The sequence below is a fragment of the Lutjanus erythropterus genome, chromosome 3, assembly GCF_056507025.1.
Source record: "Lutjanus erythropterus isolate fLutEry1 chromosome 3, fLutEry1.hap2, whole genome shotgun sequence".
Lineage (NCBI taxonomy): Eukaryota > Metazoa > Chordata > Actinopteri > Lutjaniformes > Lutjanidae > Lutjanus > Lutjanus erythropterus.
In genome coordinates this window covers 20,198,097-20,215,650 of record NC_139319.1, presented here as the reverse complement: position 1 = coordinate 20,215,650, position 17,554 = coordinate 20,198,097, and the positions used below count along the sequence as shown (strand labels likewise).

The window sequence follows — 17,554 nt, the reverse complement described above, 5'->3', positions numbered from 1 at the left end:
TGTCTATTCAAAAAGATACGGACCTGACTTCAATCGAACTGTCATCAATGCCTTCAGGTATACAAAATTCATACACCATGCACACCATGTATTGAGGCTGTTAGTCCTCTGCAGCGGCTGCCGGTTCGAATCCTGCCTGTGGCTCATTTGCTGCGTGTCATCCCCTGTCTCTTCACCCCCCTTTCCTGTCATACCTTCAGCTGTCCCTGTCAATAAAGGCAAAAATGCCCAAAAAATAACCTTTAAAAAAAAAAAAAATTCATACTCTTTCATTTTTTAAAGTTTTTATACTTGTTTTCATATGTACTGATTTTTTTGTCATTGATAGAAAGATAAAAGAAATGTGCCTCCATGTGTCCATTATCACATGATGTATTATACATATTTGAAAACAGTGTTCTGATTTTTATGAACAGATTCAAACCATTCTTTTATTCACAAATGTATAAATCATCCTTGTAATGGAGCCCTAATCAAACAACATGGACTACAATTGCCAAATAAGATGATATTATTAACTAATCACAAAAACACTTGTGTTACAGTCCAGGATCTGTTAAGGTAGATGCTGATTTGATATTCAACAATGTGACTACACTACCAAATGCCAGTTCAGCAACAGAAACTTTGCAGACTGCTGTTGCCAACCCAAACTTTACCCTGACAATCAACGCATCATCTATTACTGCAACGGGTAAGACATTATGCCGTTACTAAATGCTGAATTTTGCAAACATTCATTGCAAGGACATGCTCAATATATGATGACAAATATATATTTAAATATATATTTAAAAGAAAATAACATTTGATAATTGTTATTTTCAGTTGTATCGGCACCAACTCAAGCCCCAACCACAGCTGGACCTACAACGCAGATCAATACGACTCCCACACCAGGTACAATCATGACACAACCAGTCCACAAAAATTTAAATCTGTTCACAGGTTAACAAGCACTGTCATTTAATTATGACTTGACACAAATAAAAGGTAATGATCAAAATTTATTGTAACTTGCTTATGTGAAAAACACATTCTAACAACTACCAGCAATTGATAGAATAACAGGTCCTAAGAGTATTGTGCTATAAAGCAATCAGTGGTTACAGACATTGATCAGCTGCGAAAGAAAATGTTTCATTTAATTAAATTAATCAAAACAATTGCACCACCAGTCAACACAACCTCACCACCAGTCAACATGACCTCACCCCCAGTCAACGCAACCTCACCACCAGTCAATGTAACCTCACCTCCACTCAATGCAACCTCACCACCAGTCAACATAACCTCACCATCACTCAACGCAACCTCATCACCAGTCAACATGACCTCACCCCCAGTCAACGCAACCTCACCACCAGTCAATGCAACCTCACCACCAGTCAATGTAACCTCACCTCCACTCAATGCAACCTCACCACCAGTCAACGCAACCTCACCACCAGTCAACATAACCTCACCGTCACTCAACGCAACCTCACCACCAGTCAACATGACCTCACCCCCAGTCAACGCAACCTCACCACCAGTCAACGCAACCTCACCACCAGTCAACGTAACCTCACCGTCACTCAACGCAACCTCACCACCAGTCAACATGACCTCACCCCCAGTCAACGCAACCTCACCACCAGTCAATGCAACCTCACCACCAGTCAATGTAACCTCACCCCCACTCAATGCAACCTCACCACCAGTCAATGCAACCTCACCACCAGTCAATGTAACCTCACCACCAGTCAACATGACCTCACCCCCAGTCAACGCAACCTCACCACCAGTCAACGCAACCTCACCACCAGTCAACGTAACCTCACCGTCACTCAACGCAACCTCACCACCAGTCAACATGACCTCACCCCCAGTCAACGCAACCTCACCACCAGTCAATGCAACCTCACCACCAGTCAATGTAACCTCACCCCCACTCAATGCAACCTCACCACCAGTCAATGCAACCTCACCACCAGTCAATGCAACCTCACCACCAGTCAATGTAACCTCACCACCAGTCAACATGACCTCACCCCCAGTCAACGCAACCTCACCACCAGTCAACGTAACCTCACCACCAGTCAACGTAACCTCACCGTCAATCAACGCAACTTCACCACCAGTCAACATGACCTCACCCCCAATCAACGCAACCTCACCACCAGTCAGTGCAACCTCACCCCCATTCAACGCAACCTCACCACCAGTCAATGTAACCTCAGCCCAACCATTGTCCACTATGTCACCTGGTAATGCAGTCTCCCACACGCAATATATCACTACCAGCTGATGCAGATTATATAATTGTAAATTTGTACAATTAGCTACCACTAAATATTTAATGTACTTCTAGGTAATGTGACCTCCCCACCAGTAAATGGAACATCAGCACAACCAGTTATCACAACTGGTGCTACAACTACAACAGCTGCCCCACCAGCAGAATCAAAGGTTTCGTTGGTATTTAAATTGCGGCAAACTTTTACATCACAACTTGCAAACAAATCCTCTCCAGAGTTCCAGGAGTTAGCACAGAACGTGACAGCAGCAGTAAGTACTTTGACATTTCTCATTTTTCTTTTTGTTCATGTGTTAAATTAAACATATTATGAATGTGAATTGTTGAACAAAACAAATCAAGGTGTTTTGATGTGTGTGCACACAAAACAATCCATAATTATGTAACAGTTATTACATATGCACATGATCTTGTTCTATGACTGTTTGGGTACAGTATGATATAAAACTGAGTGGACAGATGGACAGTGAAGACATGGATTATGTAGCTTTGAAATAAAACAGGAGAATAAATACCCACAAGTATATAATAGTGTAGTAATAGCGATGCTCTCCAATCTCTCATTGTTATTCGTAGATATTACTTTAACTGTTTGTCAATTTCATTTCTCCAGCTTGTGGAACTCTATAGAAATAAATTTGGAAGCAGGTTCGTTGGAATTGTGATCAACTCTTTCAGGTATATGTCATTACTTTCTTTATCTAACATTTGAGAAACAAAATAGCATATTTTTTCATTTTTCAATTCACTTAGCAAAAGCAGGTATAAACTATCCTAATCCAGATGCTAGTTGTTTTAGGTCAATGGGTGTGTGTTTCTGGTTGCTCATTTGCTTGATTTATAATTTTGTAATTATAAAAGTGTGTCATCATTTGATGTTGGCGTGTCACAAATAAAAGATGTAACAATAATTCGACAATAATTTCTCTTACAGGCAAGGTTCAGTTGTGGTAGATTCTGAGGTGATATTCAATAATGCCAGCTCAGTGCCAGAAACTAGTGCTGTGGCAAATGCTCTGGTGGAGGCAGCATCCAACAACTTCTCCATTCCAGTAAATGCATCAACCGTTGTTGCAACAAGTAAGAATTGTTTTGTTTTGTCATTAATATGAAATACAGTATGTAGAGCTCTGCTTATTAGCCCCCTGAAAGCATCTACAAATGCTACAACAATCTGAATTTTATTGTTACAGGAATTAGTACGTCAACACCTGCACCTACAGCTGCTCCAACCACTGCCCCGACTGAGGCTCCCACTGTTACAGCTGCTCCTAATGCTACAGTCCCAACCACTGCTCTCAATACTACAGCTGGTCCTACTGCAGCACCAAACACTACAGCCGCTCCAACCGCTGTTCTCAATACTACAGCTGGTCCTACTGCAGCTCCTAATACTACAGCTGGTCCTACTGCAGCACCAAACACTACAGCCGCTCCAACCGCTGCTCTCAATACTACAGCTGGTCCTACTGCAGCTCCTAATACCACAGCTGGTCCTACTGCAGCACCAAACAGTACAGCCGCTCCAACCGCTGCTCTCAATACTACAGCTGGTCCTACTGCAGCTCCTAATACCACAGCTGGTCCTACTGCAGCACCAAACAGTACAGCCGCTCCAACCGCTGCTCTCAATACTACAGCTGGTCCTACTGCAGCTCCTAATACCACAGCTGGTCCTACTGCAGCACCAAACACTACAGCCGCTCCAACCGCTGCTCTCAATACTACAGCTGGTCCTACTGCAGCTCCTAATACTACAGCTGGTCCTACTGCAGCACCAAACACTACAGCCGCTCCAACTGCTGCTCCTAATACTACAGCTGCTACCACTGTTGCATCAACTTCATCAACAGATCCTCCTACAGCGAGTGAGGGAACGCTGGGTGTTCAGTTTAGTCTCAACCAAACATTTACATCAGACCTCGCCAATTCATCCTCAGCAGCATTTAAGGCTTTAGCTTCAACAGTGGTCACAGAGGTGAGATGCCCATTCATCAAAGCCTGCTTTTAATTCCAGAATTTCTTTTTCTTAGAATTTAAATTTTACTTTGGAAGAAAGAGAATGTTTTAAGTACAACCACAGGAGTTAAAATCACTGACATGTTTATTTATTTAGCAAATTTTACTTTTTGGAAATCAGTCTGATCGTAATACACACTGAATAGACATATTGCTAATGTTCTTGCACTGATGTTGATCAATCTTTGTTCATTCTGTATGTCCACATAATTGTAACTGTGAAGCAGCAAAAGCTAATATTATTGTTTAAATACCCATTATTCCCTTGTGCCTTTAGGAAGAAAATGTATAGCAGCCTCCAAACTAAAGTTTTTAAAATGTAAATGCAAGTAATTTTGTCTTTCAGTTAAACAGAGTGGGTACAAGGCTATATGGATCATCCTTCAGTCGTTCCATTGTCAACTCTTTCACGTAAGACAAAATTTCAATGATTGATTCAATTTTTCTGGACATTTGGCGTCCATTTTTAAAAAATGTTGCTTTCTGTCTTTGTCACTGCAGGAGTGGATCAGTAGTTGTTAACTCAACCATGGTGTTCACAAACCAAACCTCAGTTCCTTCATCAAATGATGCAACTTCACAACTCAGCAGTGAACTTACCAACTCTACCACCCTGAACGTTGTATCAGGCAGCGTTCGTGCAAGTAAGTAATTGTGTACTGAAAAATTTTATTTAATGTCTTCATTAATCAAATGAAGTGCATGCCACAGTTTCATAGTACAGCTTCTTCTGATGTCTCTGCCTCCACCACTGCACCTAATGTTACTGTTACCCCAACAGCGGCTTCCAATGTTACAGCAGCTTCAAATACAACAGCCGCCTCTACTGCTGCCCCTACTGCTACCCCGACAGCTACCCCTACCGCTGCCCCTACCGCTGCTCCGACAGCTGCCCCTACCGCTGCCCCGACAGCTGCCCCTACCGCTGCTCCGACAGCTGCCCCTACCGCTGCCCCTACCGCTGCCCCGACAGCTGCCCCTACCGCTGCCCCTACCGCTGCTCCGACAGCTGCCCCTACCGCTGCCCCGACAGCTGCCACTACTGCTGGTCCACAAAGCACCGCATCGACAGATCCTCCTACAGCCAGTGAAGGAACACTTGGCCTTTTGTTTAGTCTCAACCAAACATTCACCGCAGATCTCGCCAGCTCAACCTCAGCAGCATTCCAGGCTTTAGCTACAACAGTGGTCACAGAGGTAAGATGTCTTTGAACTGTAACATTTTGCCTCTGGCAAAAAGCCTTGTACTGCAATAAATTAAAATTCTACACTACCGGTCAAAAGTTTTAGAACACCCCAATTTTTCCAATTTGTTATTGAAATTCAAGCAGTTCAAGTCCGATGAATAGCTTGAAATGGTACAAAGGTAAGTGGTGAACTGCCAGAGGTGAAAAAAAATGGTAAGGCTTCCCAAAACTGAAAAATAATGTACATTTCAGAATTATACAAAAAGGCCTTTTTCAGGGAACAAGAAATGGGTTAACAACTTAAAGGTTTTCTGCAGCAATGGAGGTTGATCAAGCCTTGAAAGTTGGTGCTACCAATTCCTACAAGTGTCCCAACTTTTTTTGATTCCTTACAACCCTCTCTGTCTGCATAAATGTAGTGTTGGAACACACTGTGGTACCATACCCTCATGAATTTTATTTGAACTGTATTATACTGCAGAAAGTAGTGTGTTGCTATAAAGATGGTGAGAAAAAGGCAATTAACAATGGAAGAGAGACAGACCATCATAACACTTTAAAATGTAGGTCTTTTCTACAGAGAAATAGCGAAGAAAGTCAAGGTGTCAGTGAGTACAGTTTCCTTCACCATCAAAAGGCACTCAGAAACGAGGGGAAACTCTGACAGGAAGAGGTCTGGCAGACCCAAAGCCCCACAGAATCAGAAGACAAGTTTCTGAGAGTCAACAGCTTGTGTGATAGGCGGCTCACAGGACAACAGCTTCAAGCACAGCTTAATAGTGGTCATAGTAAGCAAGTCTCAGTTTCAACTGTGAAGAGAAGACTTTGAGTTGCAGGTTTGACAGGTCGAGTTACAGCAAGAAAGTCATTGCTTAGACGTCAGAATAAGAAAAAGAGGCTTGCCTGGGCCATGAAACACTGCCAATGGACTACTGAAGACTGGAAGAAGGTGTTATGGACTGATGAGTCAAAATTTGAAATCTTCAGTTCATCACACAGGATTTTCGTACGCCGTTGAGTAGGCGGAAGGATGGTTCCTCAGTGTGTGACATCAACTGTCGAACATGGAGGAGGAAGCGTGATGGTCTGGGGCTGTTTTGCTTGATCCAGGGTTGGTGACTTGTACAGAGTGAGAAGCACCCTGAACCAAAATGGCTACCACAGCATTCTGCAGCGCAATGCAGTGCCCTCTGGTATGCGCCTAGTTGGTCAGGAATTCATCCTACAGCAAGATAATGACCCAAAACATAAGTCCAAGCTATACCAGAACAACCTTAGGAAAAAAGAACAAGATGGTAAGCTTGAAAACATGGAGTGGCCAACACAGTCTCTAGACTTAAACCCCATCGAGTTTGGGATGAACTGGACAGAAGAGTGAAAGCAAAGCAACCTACAAGTGCCACACATTTATGGGAACCTCTGCAACAGAGTTGGGAAGAACTTTCTGAAGAATACTTGATGCCACAAGTGTGTTCAGTTGTTATATCTGCCAAAGGTGGCTACTTTAATGAGTCAAAAGTTTAGAATACATTTTGGTATATAAATTGATTCCATGATTTATTTTTTTAACTTCAATTGTTTATTTGTTCTATGCTTTCATTTCAGAGTACAATTAGACATTAAACTGTATAATTCTCAATAAAAAACTGGAAAAATTGGGGTGTTCTAAAACTTTTAACCAGTAGTATACTTTGTAACAATAATTTTCCTTGGGCATCATAAGCATCTTGGAAACGAAACTTTAAAAGTCTCTGAAACTTTCAAATTGAACAAATATCACCACGTACACTGAATAGACAGTGATAATGTTTTTGCATTGATGTAGATCAAAGTTAGTTTATTATTTGTCCACATAATTGTCATTGTGGAGCAGCAAAAGCTAATATTATTGTTTAAATAACTCTTATTCCTTTTTGTCCTGCAGAAGAAAATATATACCTTCCTTCAAACCAAACAGAATAAAACTTGTATTTCTTGTGAGTCTTTAAATTTTAACTTGAAAATAATTTTGTCTTTCAGTTAAACAGAGTGGGTACAAAGCTGTATGGATCAAATTACAGTCGTTCCATTGTCAACTCTTTCACGTAAGACAAAATTTCAATGATTGATTGAATTTTCTGGACATTTGGCGTCCATTTTTAAAAAGTGTTGCTTTCTCTCTTTGTCACTGTCTCTTTGTCTCTGCAGGAATGGATCAGTGAAAGTCAACTCAACCCTGGTGTTCACAAGTCAAAGCTCAGTCCCTTCAGCAAGTGTTGCAGCTTCACAATTCAGCGCTGAACTTGCCAACTCTACCACCCTGAATGTCATACCAGGCAGCGTTTCTGCATGTAAGTTATTGGAGCATTAAAAGTCAAACTTTTCTGGTTAAAATAGTAAATTAAATAATCAAAGGCAGGTCAGTTTTAATTCTCTTGTAATGTTTAAATATAAAAGTAAGATGAGGGCTGAAGGTTAGGATCAAGCTTGCGAAGTTACTTTCAGTCCAGAAAATTTCACTAACCAATACCTCTGTTTTTTCTAATATTTCAGTCTCAACATCAACGTCAAGCAGTGCCCCTCGGCCCACTGTGGGCTCCTTGGCAGTCTTTTCACTAACACTGCTGGCTGTGGCACAGATGCTGGTAGACTTATAGTCCCCTCAATGAAGATTCACTGTCTCGGCCAGTTGCTGTTACTATCCTATCAGGTGTGGAAAAAGCAATGGAGCAAGAACCAAAACAGCTGACACTAAACATTAACTTAGTACTTTGTACAATTAGTGAAGTACTGCACTGAAGTCAATGAGAGAGAATAATTTAATGATCTGTAACACTTCATGAAATATTTTGCCTGGTACCAGTATGTCATAGTGATTTTGTTATTATAGTGACCCCTTATGCCTTTAAGAGAAAAGAAAGAGTTTAACATGGACTCACCCAACCAAATAGGTGGAGGCCTAAATTATGCAGTTTCAGATACTTTACTGACATCGCTTCTGACTCCGCCCACTGACACCGGAGCCAGGAAGACGCTCCAAAGCTGAGAGAAGGATGTCACATACACACAAAAAAAAATCCTATCACAACAATTGGACTATTGGGAATATAAGTCTAGATAAAATTCATACATTAATCTCAAGTATACTGTGAAATGTTTTGGTGAAATTTGTTTACAAATTAGATGATATAGAAAAGGTTTTGCATACAGTTCAAATTACAGCAGGATACTAAATATCAATACAGATTCAGCATTTGACCATTTGGTAACATCTGAATTAGGATTTGTGGAGAAATAGATGTTAATTGATTCCACATATTTTGAGAAATATAGAGTAACATACTTCTGAATTCATAATTAATTGCAGTGAGGGCAAGCTTTGTCACGATTCAGTGGATGTGCTGAAAAAACTTCAGCTCAGTAGGACGTACAGGTATTTCTTTGGCCCCTTTAGTCAGTTGTTACCAAAATTCATGCATCGACTAAGTCAACACATTTTTTTTTAATTACTGCAAACTTTGAAAGTTGGCTATTTTTTATAAAAATCGAAACAAACTGACATAATCAAAATTTCCTTGATAATTCTGGATCAGCGTAGTAAGATTTTGAGAAAATTGAGGAAAAAGTCAGAAAAGTTGACATTTTTAAAACTGAAGACCAATTGAGCAAAGATGCAGATGAATAAAGAGATTAAAATGATGAAAGAATTTTGAGTCTACGCCAAGCTATTTAAGATAAATGAGATAAGTAAACTTGATTGTAACAGGACTACTTTGAAGTCATGAATGCCATTTTTTTGCCTGAATTGTGGGTGGAATTTGCAAACCACCTATTTTGGTTGGTTTCATCTTACAGTTTTTGCTGCACAAACACTTTTAGCAAAGAAGAAGAAGAAGAGGAAGAAAGAAGCAAGAATAATGAGAACAAAAGCAATAGGGGTCTACAGTGAGCAATACTGCTGGGACTCCTAATAACAAGTGTGCACTATGAAATTTACCAAGTCAGTGTCATGTGGTAAAAAGATGTGTACTGTATGTCAAAAATGTAGAGACTTTCTCAGTATTTTCAACATTTGATGTTACAATCACTTGTGTTTCGATTCCATTTTATTTAAAGAACTAATCAAGATTGTAATACCATATTTTATACTTTTTTGGCATTTTCATAGCAATTGCCATTTAATGTAGGCTACTTGTTACTAAATGCTTCTTCATATGTTATTTTTCATGTGGTATTGTTAACATTTAAAAATGCTAATACAGGTTGAGGATAATGTATTAAATATTTATTTTTAGTTCGAAGCATTGGATGGTTCAGCAGGACACAATTTACCAATGTCATTTTTCGGTGTGAATGAAGGAAGAAATGTGCAGTTAATGTATTGTGGAGGCAAAAGCTTAGGGTGTGGAGATACTATGATCTTGATGCTGGAGACCAATGATTCATATGAGGTCTGAGACCAACAATTAATGCTGGATTTTTAAAATGTATTACACCATGATGACAGTCTCTCTATAACTATAACCATGAACTTTTAGGTGGCTTACCTTATTGACACCACAGTTGCCATATGGACTACCGTAGGGCAAAATGCCACCATTGAACATAATGCTGGGTTTTGCAGAATTATTCAGCATCAAGTGGATCATGTAGGAAGTGGATGTCTGAACCCTAATCTAAATGTATCCAGGTACTATCATAACATTTAGAAAGATTATTGACTAACAGTTTGAACAGAATACTGATTCTTTCTGTATGTTTTTGAGTAGGGGACTAATTAAATGTGCATCTTTGTTAATCAACAAAGTATTAAAATATTAATATTGAAACGACCCTGTTGGTTTTTCAAATTATTTTGTACTCTCTCTTTCTTAAAATATATTGTTAAAAACATAGTTTTCCCTTCTATAATTAATAGGTCATGGGTCACAGAGTGAAGGGCACAGGATTCACAGGTTGGGGGGGCAAAAAGCATGTGTGTGTGTGGTTTGTGTCCAGTCCATACACTGTATACCTTTGATTGTTGTGTGGCCGTGAATGATTGAGACGTCTTTTTTACCGTAAGTATGCGACCATGGGCAGCACCCAGTTGTAGTTAATAGAGAGGTCCAGTGCATGGCAGGAAATTCTCATTTAGCAATATAGAGCATTCATGATCACTAAAGCTCTTCTTTCACTATAACGCTTGGTTTATTTTGCACTATTTTATATAAAAGTAGTTTTTCATTGTGTTCTGTACTATAAATGTCCTCATAATTAGTGACCTAACTGGGACTCATGTTTTAAAGATCTTTGTTATTGTTTCTTATTGGGCCTTGGCACCATTTTTAATCTAATATCTATGCATTTCTCTGGCATAGCATGCCTATATGAACCACTATATCTGAAACTACATTAAATCTTAGATAAACAACGTGAAAGCATTAAATGCACATAAATTTTTTATTTCAAAGTCTCCACTACATACAAACCTGTAATTATGAAACTGTCCCGCTGATGCTTGGTCTGTGACTGCAGTGTAATCTTTAGAATGGTGACGGCACCAATGTACGAGATACCGAAAACAACAAGTTTAATGCATGCAGACATGACAGAATGAGCAAGCTCATATAGGCTGGAAATTAGAAGTCGATCTTTCATTATGTTTTCCATTTAGACCTCTTGTCTATAATTCAAAGTGTATCTTGATCTTATAGCAATGGCTGTATTGTTCCCTAACATTCAAAACAAATATTATTGCATGACAATGGGCCACCCAATGAATTTTGTAGGTAACAAGGGATCCAAGTCATCTGGCTCATAGGGGAGAAAACCAGATTAGCCCCCTTTCACATTTGGCTCCTTACTACTTGAGTGCTTAAAATAGCTGCTTTATAAAGCAGCAACAGCATATTCCTCCATATTTATACATATGAGAGCATCAGCTTGTGCTCACACTGTTTGGGTCAGAAATTTTCAAGGCCAGACTGAAATCAAACTTTGCTCAGTTAGTTGTAGTTAGTTGCAGCCTCAAAAATATGTACAATAGAAAATACAATTTTCTTCTTTAGTCACCCTTTGTGTTGATTAGCTAGCTGTAGGTAAGCAGCTGTAGGTAGGCAAGGTGCATCAGGGTTTGTCAATCAAGTCAAGCTAGAGGCGACTTGACCCACTGATATCGCTCCCCTGTTCCAATAAGAACAGTAACATTAATGCCAATTTTAACCCTTAAATGTCACAGAGTTACAATGTCTTCACCCTGTCATCAAAGTACTTGAGACAGTAGTTAACAGTAGAGCACGATAAAATCATTCTTGGGCCACATATATGGTAGATTACAGTAATTACAAGCAACTTTCTCTTGTGGCTGAGTAATATTTGACCAGGAGTATCTATACATTGACTCTACTGGGACTGAGTACTTTGTCCACCTCTGGTTATGTGTATGTGTTAAATGCTCTCATGGCTAATTATATGTATTAGGGATTTTTTTTTTCCATTCAATCTGAGCAAAAGACTGACATGATGTGTATAGTGTGTGAAATAACAATTCTGGCTAAATGTTTTTATTACAAATGAACATATAATCCAGTGACAGTGATTTGCCATGTTCTCATAATATGCATGCAATAGTAATGACACACCAGAAGAGGGCTGCATTGTCCCAAGGATCATCCAGACATGCCTGTTTGGGCACAGCTTTCATCCCTAAAAGGTTTTATTTACAGTTTTGTGCATTTTGTTAGTCAAGGTCATTCAATCTTCACATCACCCCTGGTCATGGCCACAACTTAGTTTTGATTTTAAAAACAACATAGCCAGAGAGAACAAACACACTTGGGAGCAGAATGAGAAGAAAATGAATAAAAGGCAGAAGCAAAATAATTTATCTGAATCTGAATCTGAATTTTTGTCTTTGAGCAACCACGTCTATGTAGGACTGTATTTACAGTCCTGATAATTCCCACATAAAAATCTAAAGAATAGAAATTAAATGTTATGCAAAGGCATAATTCCAATTTACTCTCTTATATTTCTTGTCCCTTCAGTGGATGACAATGAATGGACTCCATGGCCCATCTTCATGGTCAGAACAATTTCAGTAGTTCACTCATTAATGTTAATCAGGGATTATGGAGACAAAGTGTATAAAACAAAGAATGTTCTTCCCTCCAATGAAACACTGAAAGAAGCATCCCCTTGTACTGTACATAAAAGAAAGTTGAAGAACTTCACTGTTCTTTGTCTTGATGTTTTCAATATTTCTAACTTTTACAGAAGACTGGCACAAGAAAGTATACCATACACAAGTGAATGCATTGAATTCACCATATCTCAGAACTTAGACTAGAACAAGAGTCTGATACGTTATTTTGAAGCCGATTTAAGGGTTAAAGAATGGAGAGCTGTAAAGATTGTAAAGCAACTGAGTGATTTGTGATTTTGGGACTTGCAAACAAAATCCATTTGGCAGAGGAGGGATTTCATTTCAAAATAAAGCCTTGAATATGCACTCCACTCATTACCCACACTGCAAGTGATGAAGCATAAGGGAGTGCTGAGGACAAGCCAGGGTAATTTGTTGCCTCAGTAATTTAATTTCAATTAGGCTACAACTTGAGAAACTATGCTCTTATATCAGGTAAATACAGAACCCAAGACACAGTCTAACAGTTCAGGCGAGGAAGGGAAGGAGAGAACAAACGTGGGTTGACTTGCCTGAAGGGGTCAGCAGCCCCTTGGGTGACAGACGGCCTGTTCTCAGGGTAAGAAGTGGTCCATAATTAAAACCATTTTACAGACTTCTCATTTGAAAACAAATGAGCTGGAAACATGAAAAAGTCAGCTGGAGAAGAAATTTCAAGGAGTTTCAGCATTAGCTTTATGTTACGGTACTCACAGCTGATCAAATCTGCTTGTGTGACGCCCACTTAATGTGTAATCACATTTGTTTGAATGTAATTCATTTTGTTTTATTGTGTATTGTTTATTGTGTATAACTGGAGGCGATATCTGCACCTTATTTTGTTTTGAAAATATTGTTTATTTTTGCAAAAGAGTAACCTGCCTTTAACTCAGGATCACTAACTTGCTGTAGCAGCTTTATGACAGTAGGTGGCAGTGCGAGATCGTTGTTTATACCAGAGTCTATGGCCATGACCACTGCTCTGCTGGTTTCTCCTCATAAGAGTCAAGCCACGTCTCCCTGTCTCACCTTTCTTTCCTGTATTTCAGGTTGGTAATGTGTTAAATACCCTACATAAAGCGTTGTAGTTTGTTAGTAAATGCTGATAAATAAAATAAGTTCAAGTAGAAGAGTAGAGTGACTGGTGAAATGAGATAATGGCGGTGGACTCGCTTGTTAATTTTGTAAGCTTACATGCTAGCAGTAAAATGTTAGCTTAGGCCAGACATCTCCACCGTTTCTGTTATTTTCATGTAGTGAACTGGCTCTGTGTGCATTTTTTGACATGTTTAGGCCACATACTAGTTTAAATGGTGTTCAACAATTGTGTTAGACGTGGTTTTAAGGGTAGATGTGTATATTGTTAGCTACTGTTACTGGTTTAAGTGTATGTTTGAATTAGTGACTGTTATTTGTTTAAATATATAGCTCTAAGTGTGTTTCATTTTTAATACTGTTGAGCAAAGGTCCGGATGATACTTAATAGTATCAGTGTGTCAGTGCTTTTACGATGCAAAAAATAGCCAAACTTATTTGGAGAAATGAATGTAGAGATAGAGATAGATGTAGAGATATGTAGGGATAGTAAATGTGCAGTAGTAATAAATACTAGTTAAAGGACAAATCTAAACAGTATAAGATGAATGTGTTGTGATTGTGAATTGTGAATAAATATAACTGCAGAGGATTTAGCAGACTCAAGCCATGTCTCCCTGTCTCGCCATTCTTTCCTGTATTTCAACATATAACTGTTGATGGGTGCTGAAGCCCGGTACCTGTAACACTTGCGAGCTAACATCAGTCATAATTTTAACCAAAAACCACCATCGCTGAATAGAAATGAGAAGCTGCTTTTTTTTTTTCCTTTCATGTAAGATCAAAGACAACCCACTGTTGGACATAAAGGAACCTGCAAATTTCAAGAGGCACTGTATCTCTGTAAACTGCATTAGGTTGCCAGCTATTTCATTGTAAAGTAGGCCTATCTGCCTAGCCTACAATATTTTTACTTTTAAAAAATAAAATACTAAATATAATAATAAGAATAAAATATTTGAGTACATAAAGCTATACTATGTCATCACTGAACAGTGAAAACCAAGTACCTCTAAAACATCAAGGAAACCATCCACGTTTTCAGCTTTTGGGCAAAGTTCAGAGGACAGCAATAATATAACCTTTCTGTATTAGAAATGTCTAAAATCTCTAGACCCATGTTATATATTTTGTTGAGTTGTGTACTGTTATGTGCCAGTCAGGAAAAGAGTTTGTTTCTTGTTTTTCCCTCCTGTCTGCCCTGTCTGCCCCCCCTTGTCTCCAGGTGATAATGGACAGGCTCCTCATTGGTCCCCTAAGCTTGGAGCTGTCCACTGGCTGACATGGGAGGGTCATCAGCTGATTGAGCTCACCTGGGCCTCTGAGCTTAAAAGCTGGGCCCTTTGCTCAGTTTGTCTCTCCCTTCCTCCAGCTGGCATTCACCTTGTGGTCTTTTTTGGTTTGTTTTATGATCTGTGTTAGCTTTAAGTCAATAGATTATTCTTGTTTTTACATTAACCCCTTGTGTGGACTCCCGTTCTTGTTGCATTCCTTGAGCCGGTCTGTAACATGTACTTTGTGCATTATCCTAAATGTTTGCAGCTATGGTCAAACTCAGAGAAATCCATAATTTTTTAAGGTAACAGTGCATTTCCTACTGGCCACTTGTTGCCATAATGATAACCAGGGAAAACAAACACAGGATAAGTCATCAGTCTTTTTTTATTGTTTTAATATGAAACAGACCTGTAGCAGCAGAACTTACACACTGTGCATATAAATACTGTCACATTAATAATTTATAACAACAACAGAGGAAAGCAGTTTGCGGACAAACATATGAGATCAATTGCTGGTTGTTAAGTAGGCCTATGCATGCACATGCATTCAGGTTATTCATGTCACTGTCACTAAAAAAGCACTAAAAGGGTCTCAATTGTAGCGAGAAAGTTACTACATTGACAGCAGTAACCTGGTGAATTGTCCTGCACATAAATCCTGTGTCCCACTTCAAATCTCATATTCCTGAGAGATTTTTTATTCTTGGGAGACTTTTTTTTAAGTGTCAGCTTAAATTTGGTTTGACTTAAATTAATGTAACATGGCTAAATGCTTTGTATTACATAGTCTGCTGAATATTTGTTAAGCTTCTTATAAATGCTTCATTGAGTGGAGTTTAAAGTAAGATGTTCTTGTTTTGTTTTGTTCAGCACAATTAGGTTGAAAAAAGGACACAGGTCTGATTTCCTCTACCATACATTTTCTGGAAAAAAAAAATCTGTCAGAAACTGTCCACACTTGTGGAGCTCAATAGATTCTACCAAGTCTATTTAATATTATCCTGTCTCCTAGCAATTCCACTTAGTTTAGTTTTCGGGAAAAGTAATTGCCACCATGGATTCTGTTCCCTTCTGCAGGAAGGAAGCGCGAGGCTACTTTTTCTTATCAAATGCAAATCAATGAAATATGTTGTCAATCAACACTTTGCTTTTCCATTTTGCAACATTTCAGATTCATGACTCATTTTTTTCCCCTCTTTATGTTGATTTAAAAAAAACGGCATTACAGTTATCTTGAAATATTTGCTCTTGTAAATCATGAATCTGTATGAACATAATGTCAAAAAGACTGGGTTTGAAAATTTGACAAATCTCATAGAGGTAAAGAAGCATTAGTCAGTATTACACTGTTGATAACGAAATGTGTAATCATATTAGATAGGTCACTCTATTTGCTCCCTCATAAATGCAACAAAGCATGGGAATCAACCTCTGTTCACTCCTCTTTCAGAAACAAAAGAACAGATGTGCACCCAGTCTACCCTGTCTGTCAAGCCCACTTGCATTACACATATGAATGACTGGTCTGAAAAAACACTAGTTATTGAGCCAATGTGCCTTTTATTGCACCCTTCATTAAAAATCCCCCATGTTTAATTAGAACACATCCGCCACACTTGAGATACGTCTGTCACTGGCTGAGGCCCAAGGTATTCAAGCTTGGCAGGATTGGCTGTGCTCTACTGCACACTAAAACACATGAAAGGGATGATGAGTGATGTTTTAGGGGTAGGTAGAAAGTAAAGTTGCTCTCATGTAAAATGAAAAGTAAGGTTATAAGTATTAATGTTTCCTTCATCAGATGTAGGCCTACTCAAAATTGAAATTTTAGCTGTGAGTGAGTGATGATATACCTTCATGCATGAGTTATATCAATCATCATACATCAAGAACAGAATTTTACGCAGGACCCATGATGATGAAGATACAGAAAAACAAAACTGCATGGCAAAAATAGCATATGGTCAATATTTTAGAGACCCCCAAAATTTTACAAATTATGTCTTAAGGAGAGCTTGTGTCTTATTAAGAGGAGTCAGGCCCCCTGGCTCCCCTGTAGTTTGCACCCCTGAATCTAGTCTATTTAGTCTGTGCACTGCCAGTGAATCTGTCAAGAAAATACCCCGATAATGCATTATAAACAATGATATAAATAATAAAATGATCTGATTCTGATAAATGATAAAATATACATCCTGTGCCCCTGTTCTCCTGGAGTTTCAGTTCTCCACACTCTACACATGTCAAAATTTGCCCATTCAGTATTATTATTAAAAACAGAATGATTGTACTTTTTAGATGGGGCGGTGCGCAAGACCTGACGTTTTGAAGGGCTTCCGTCTCCTGTCTAACCTGGACCATGTCAACTGTACTACTGCTCATTCATGCCACTTTTAGTTTTTCCAAAGGTATTGTCCTTTTTTCAGACAATGACAGCGATCAAATATCCCCTGTGTGCAGTGCTGACCCACACTGTATCCATGTTGGATTTCTGCCACCTCTTCACCTTCTTCCACAGTGCATGGATAAT

The 17,554-nt window shown here is 39.0% G+C and overlaps 1 protein-coding gene across 1 annotated transcript; it reads left to right on the top strand.

Moving 5' to 3' along the window:
• Positions 1-949: 949 nt before the first annotated feature.
• Positions 950-10,316, top strand: LOC146329939 (uncharacterized). The gene is made up of 12 exons (XM_084715319.1): positions 950-2,249; positions 2,354-2,550; positions 2,913-2,977; positions 3,234-3,379; positions 3,493-4,277; positions 4,665-4,729; positions 4,820-4,962; positions 5,100-5,157; positions 5,218-5,515; positions 7,525-7,589; positions 7,693-7,835; positions 8,038-10,316. The coding sequence occupies exons 1-12, from the start codon at positions 1,136-1,138 to the stop codon at positions 8,139-8,141; spliced, it is 3,183 nt and encodes a 1,060-aa protein (XP_084571445.1). The 5' UTR covers positions 950-1,135; the 3' UTR covers positions 8,142-10,316.
• Positions 10,317-17,554: the final 7,238 nt, after the last annotated feature.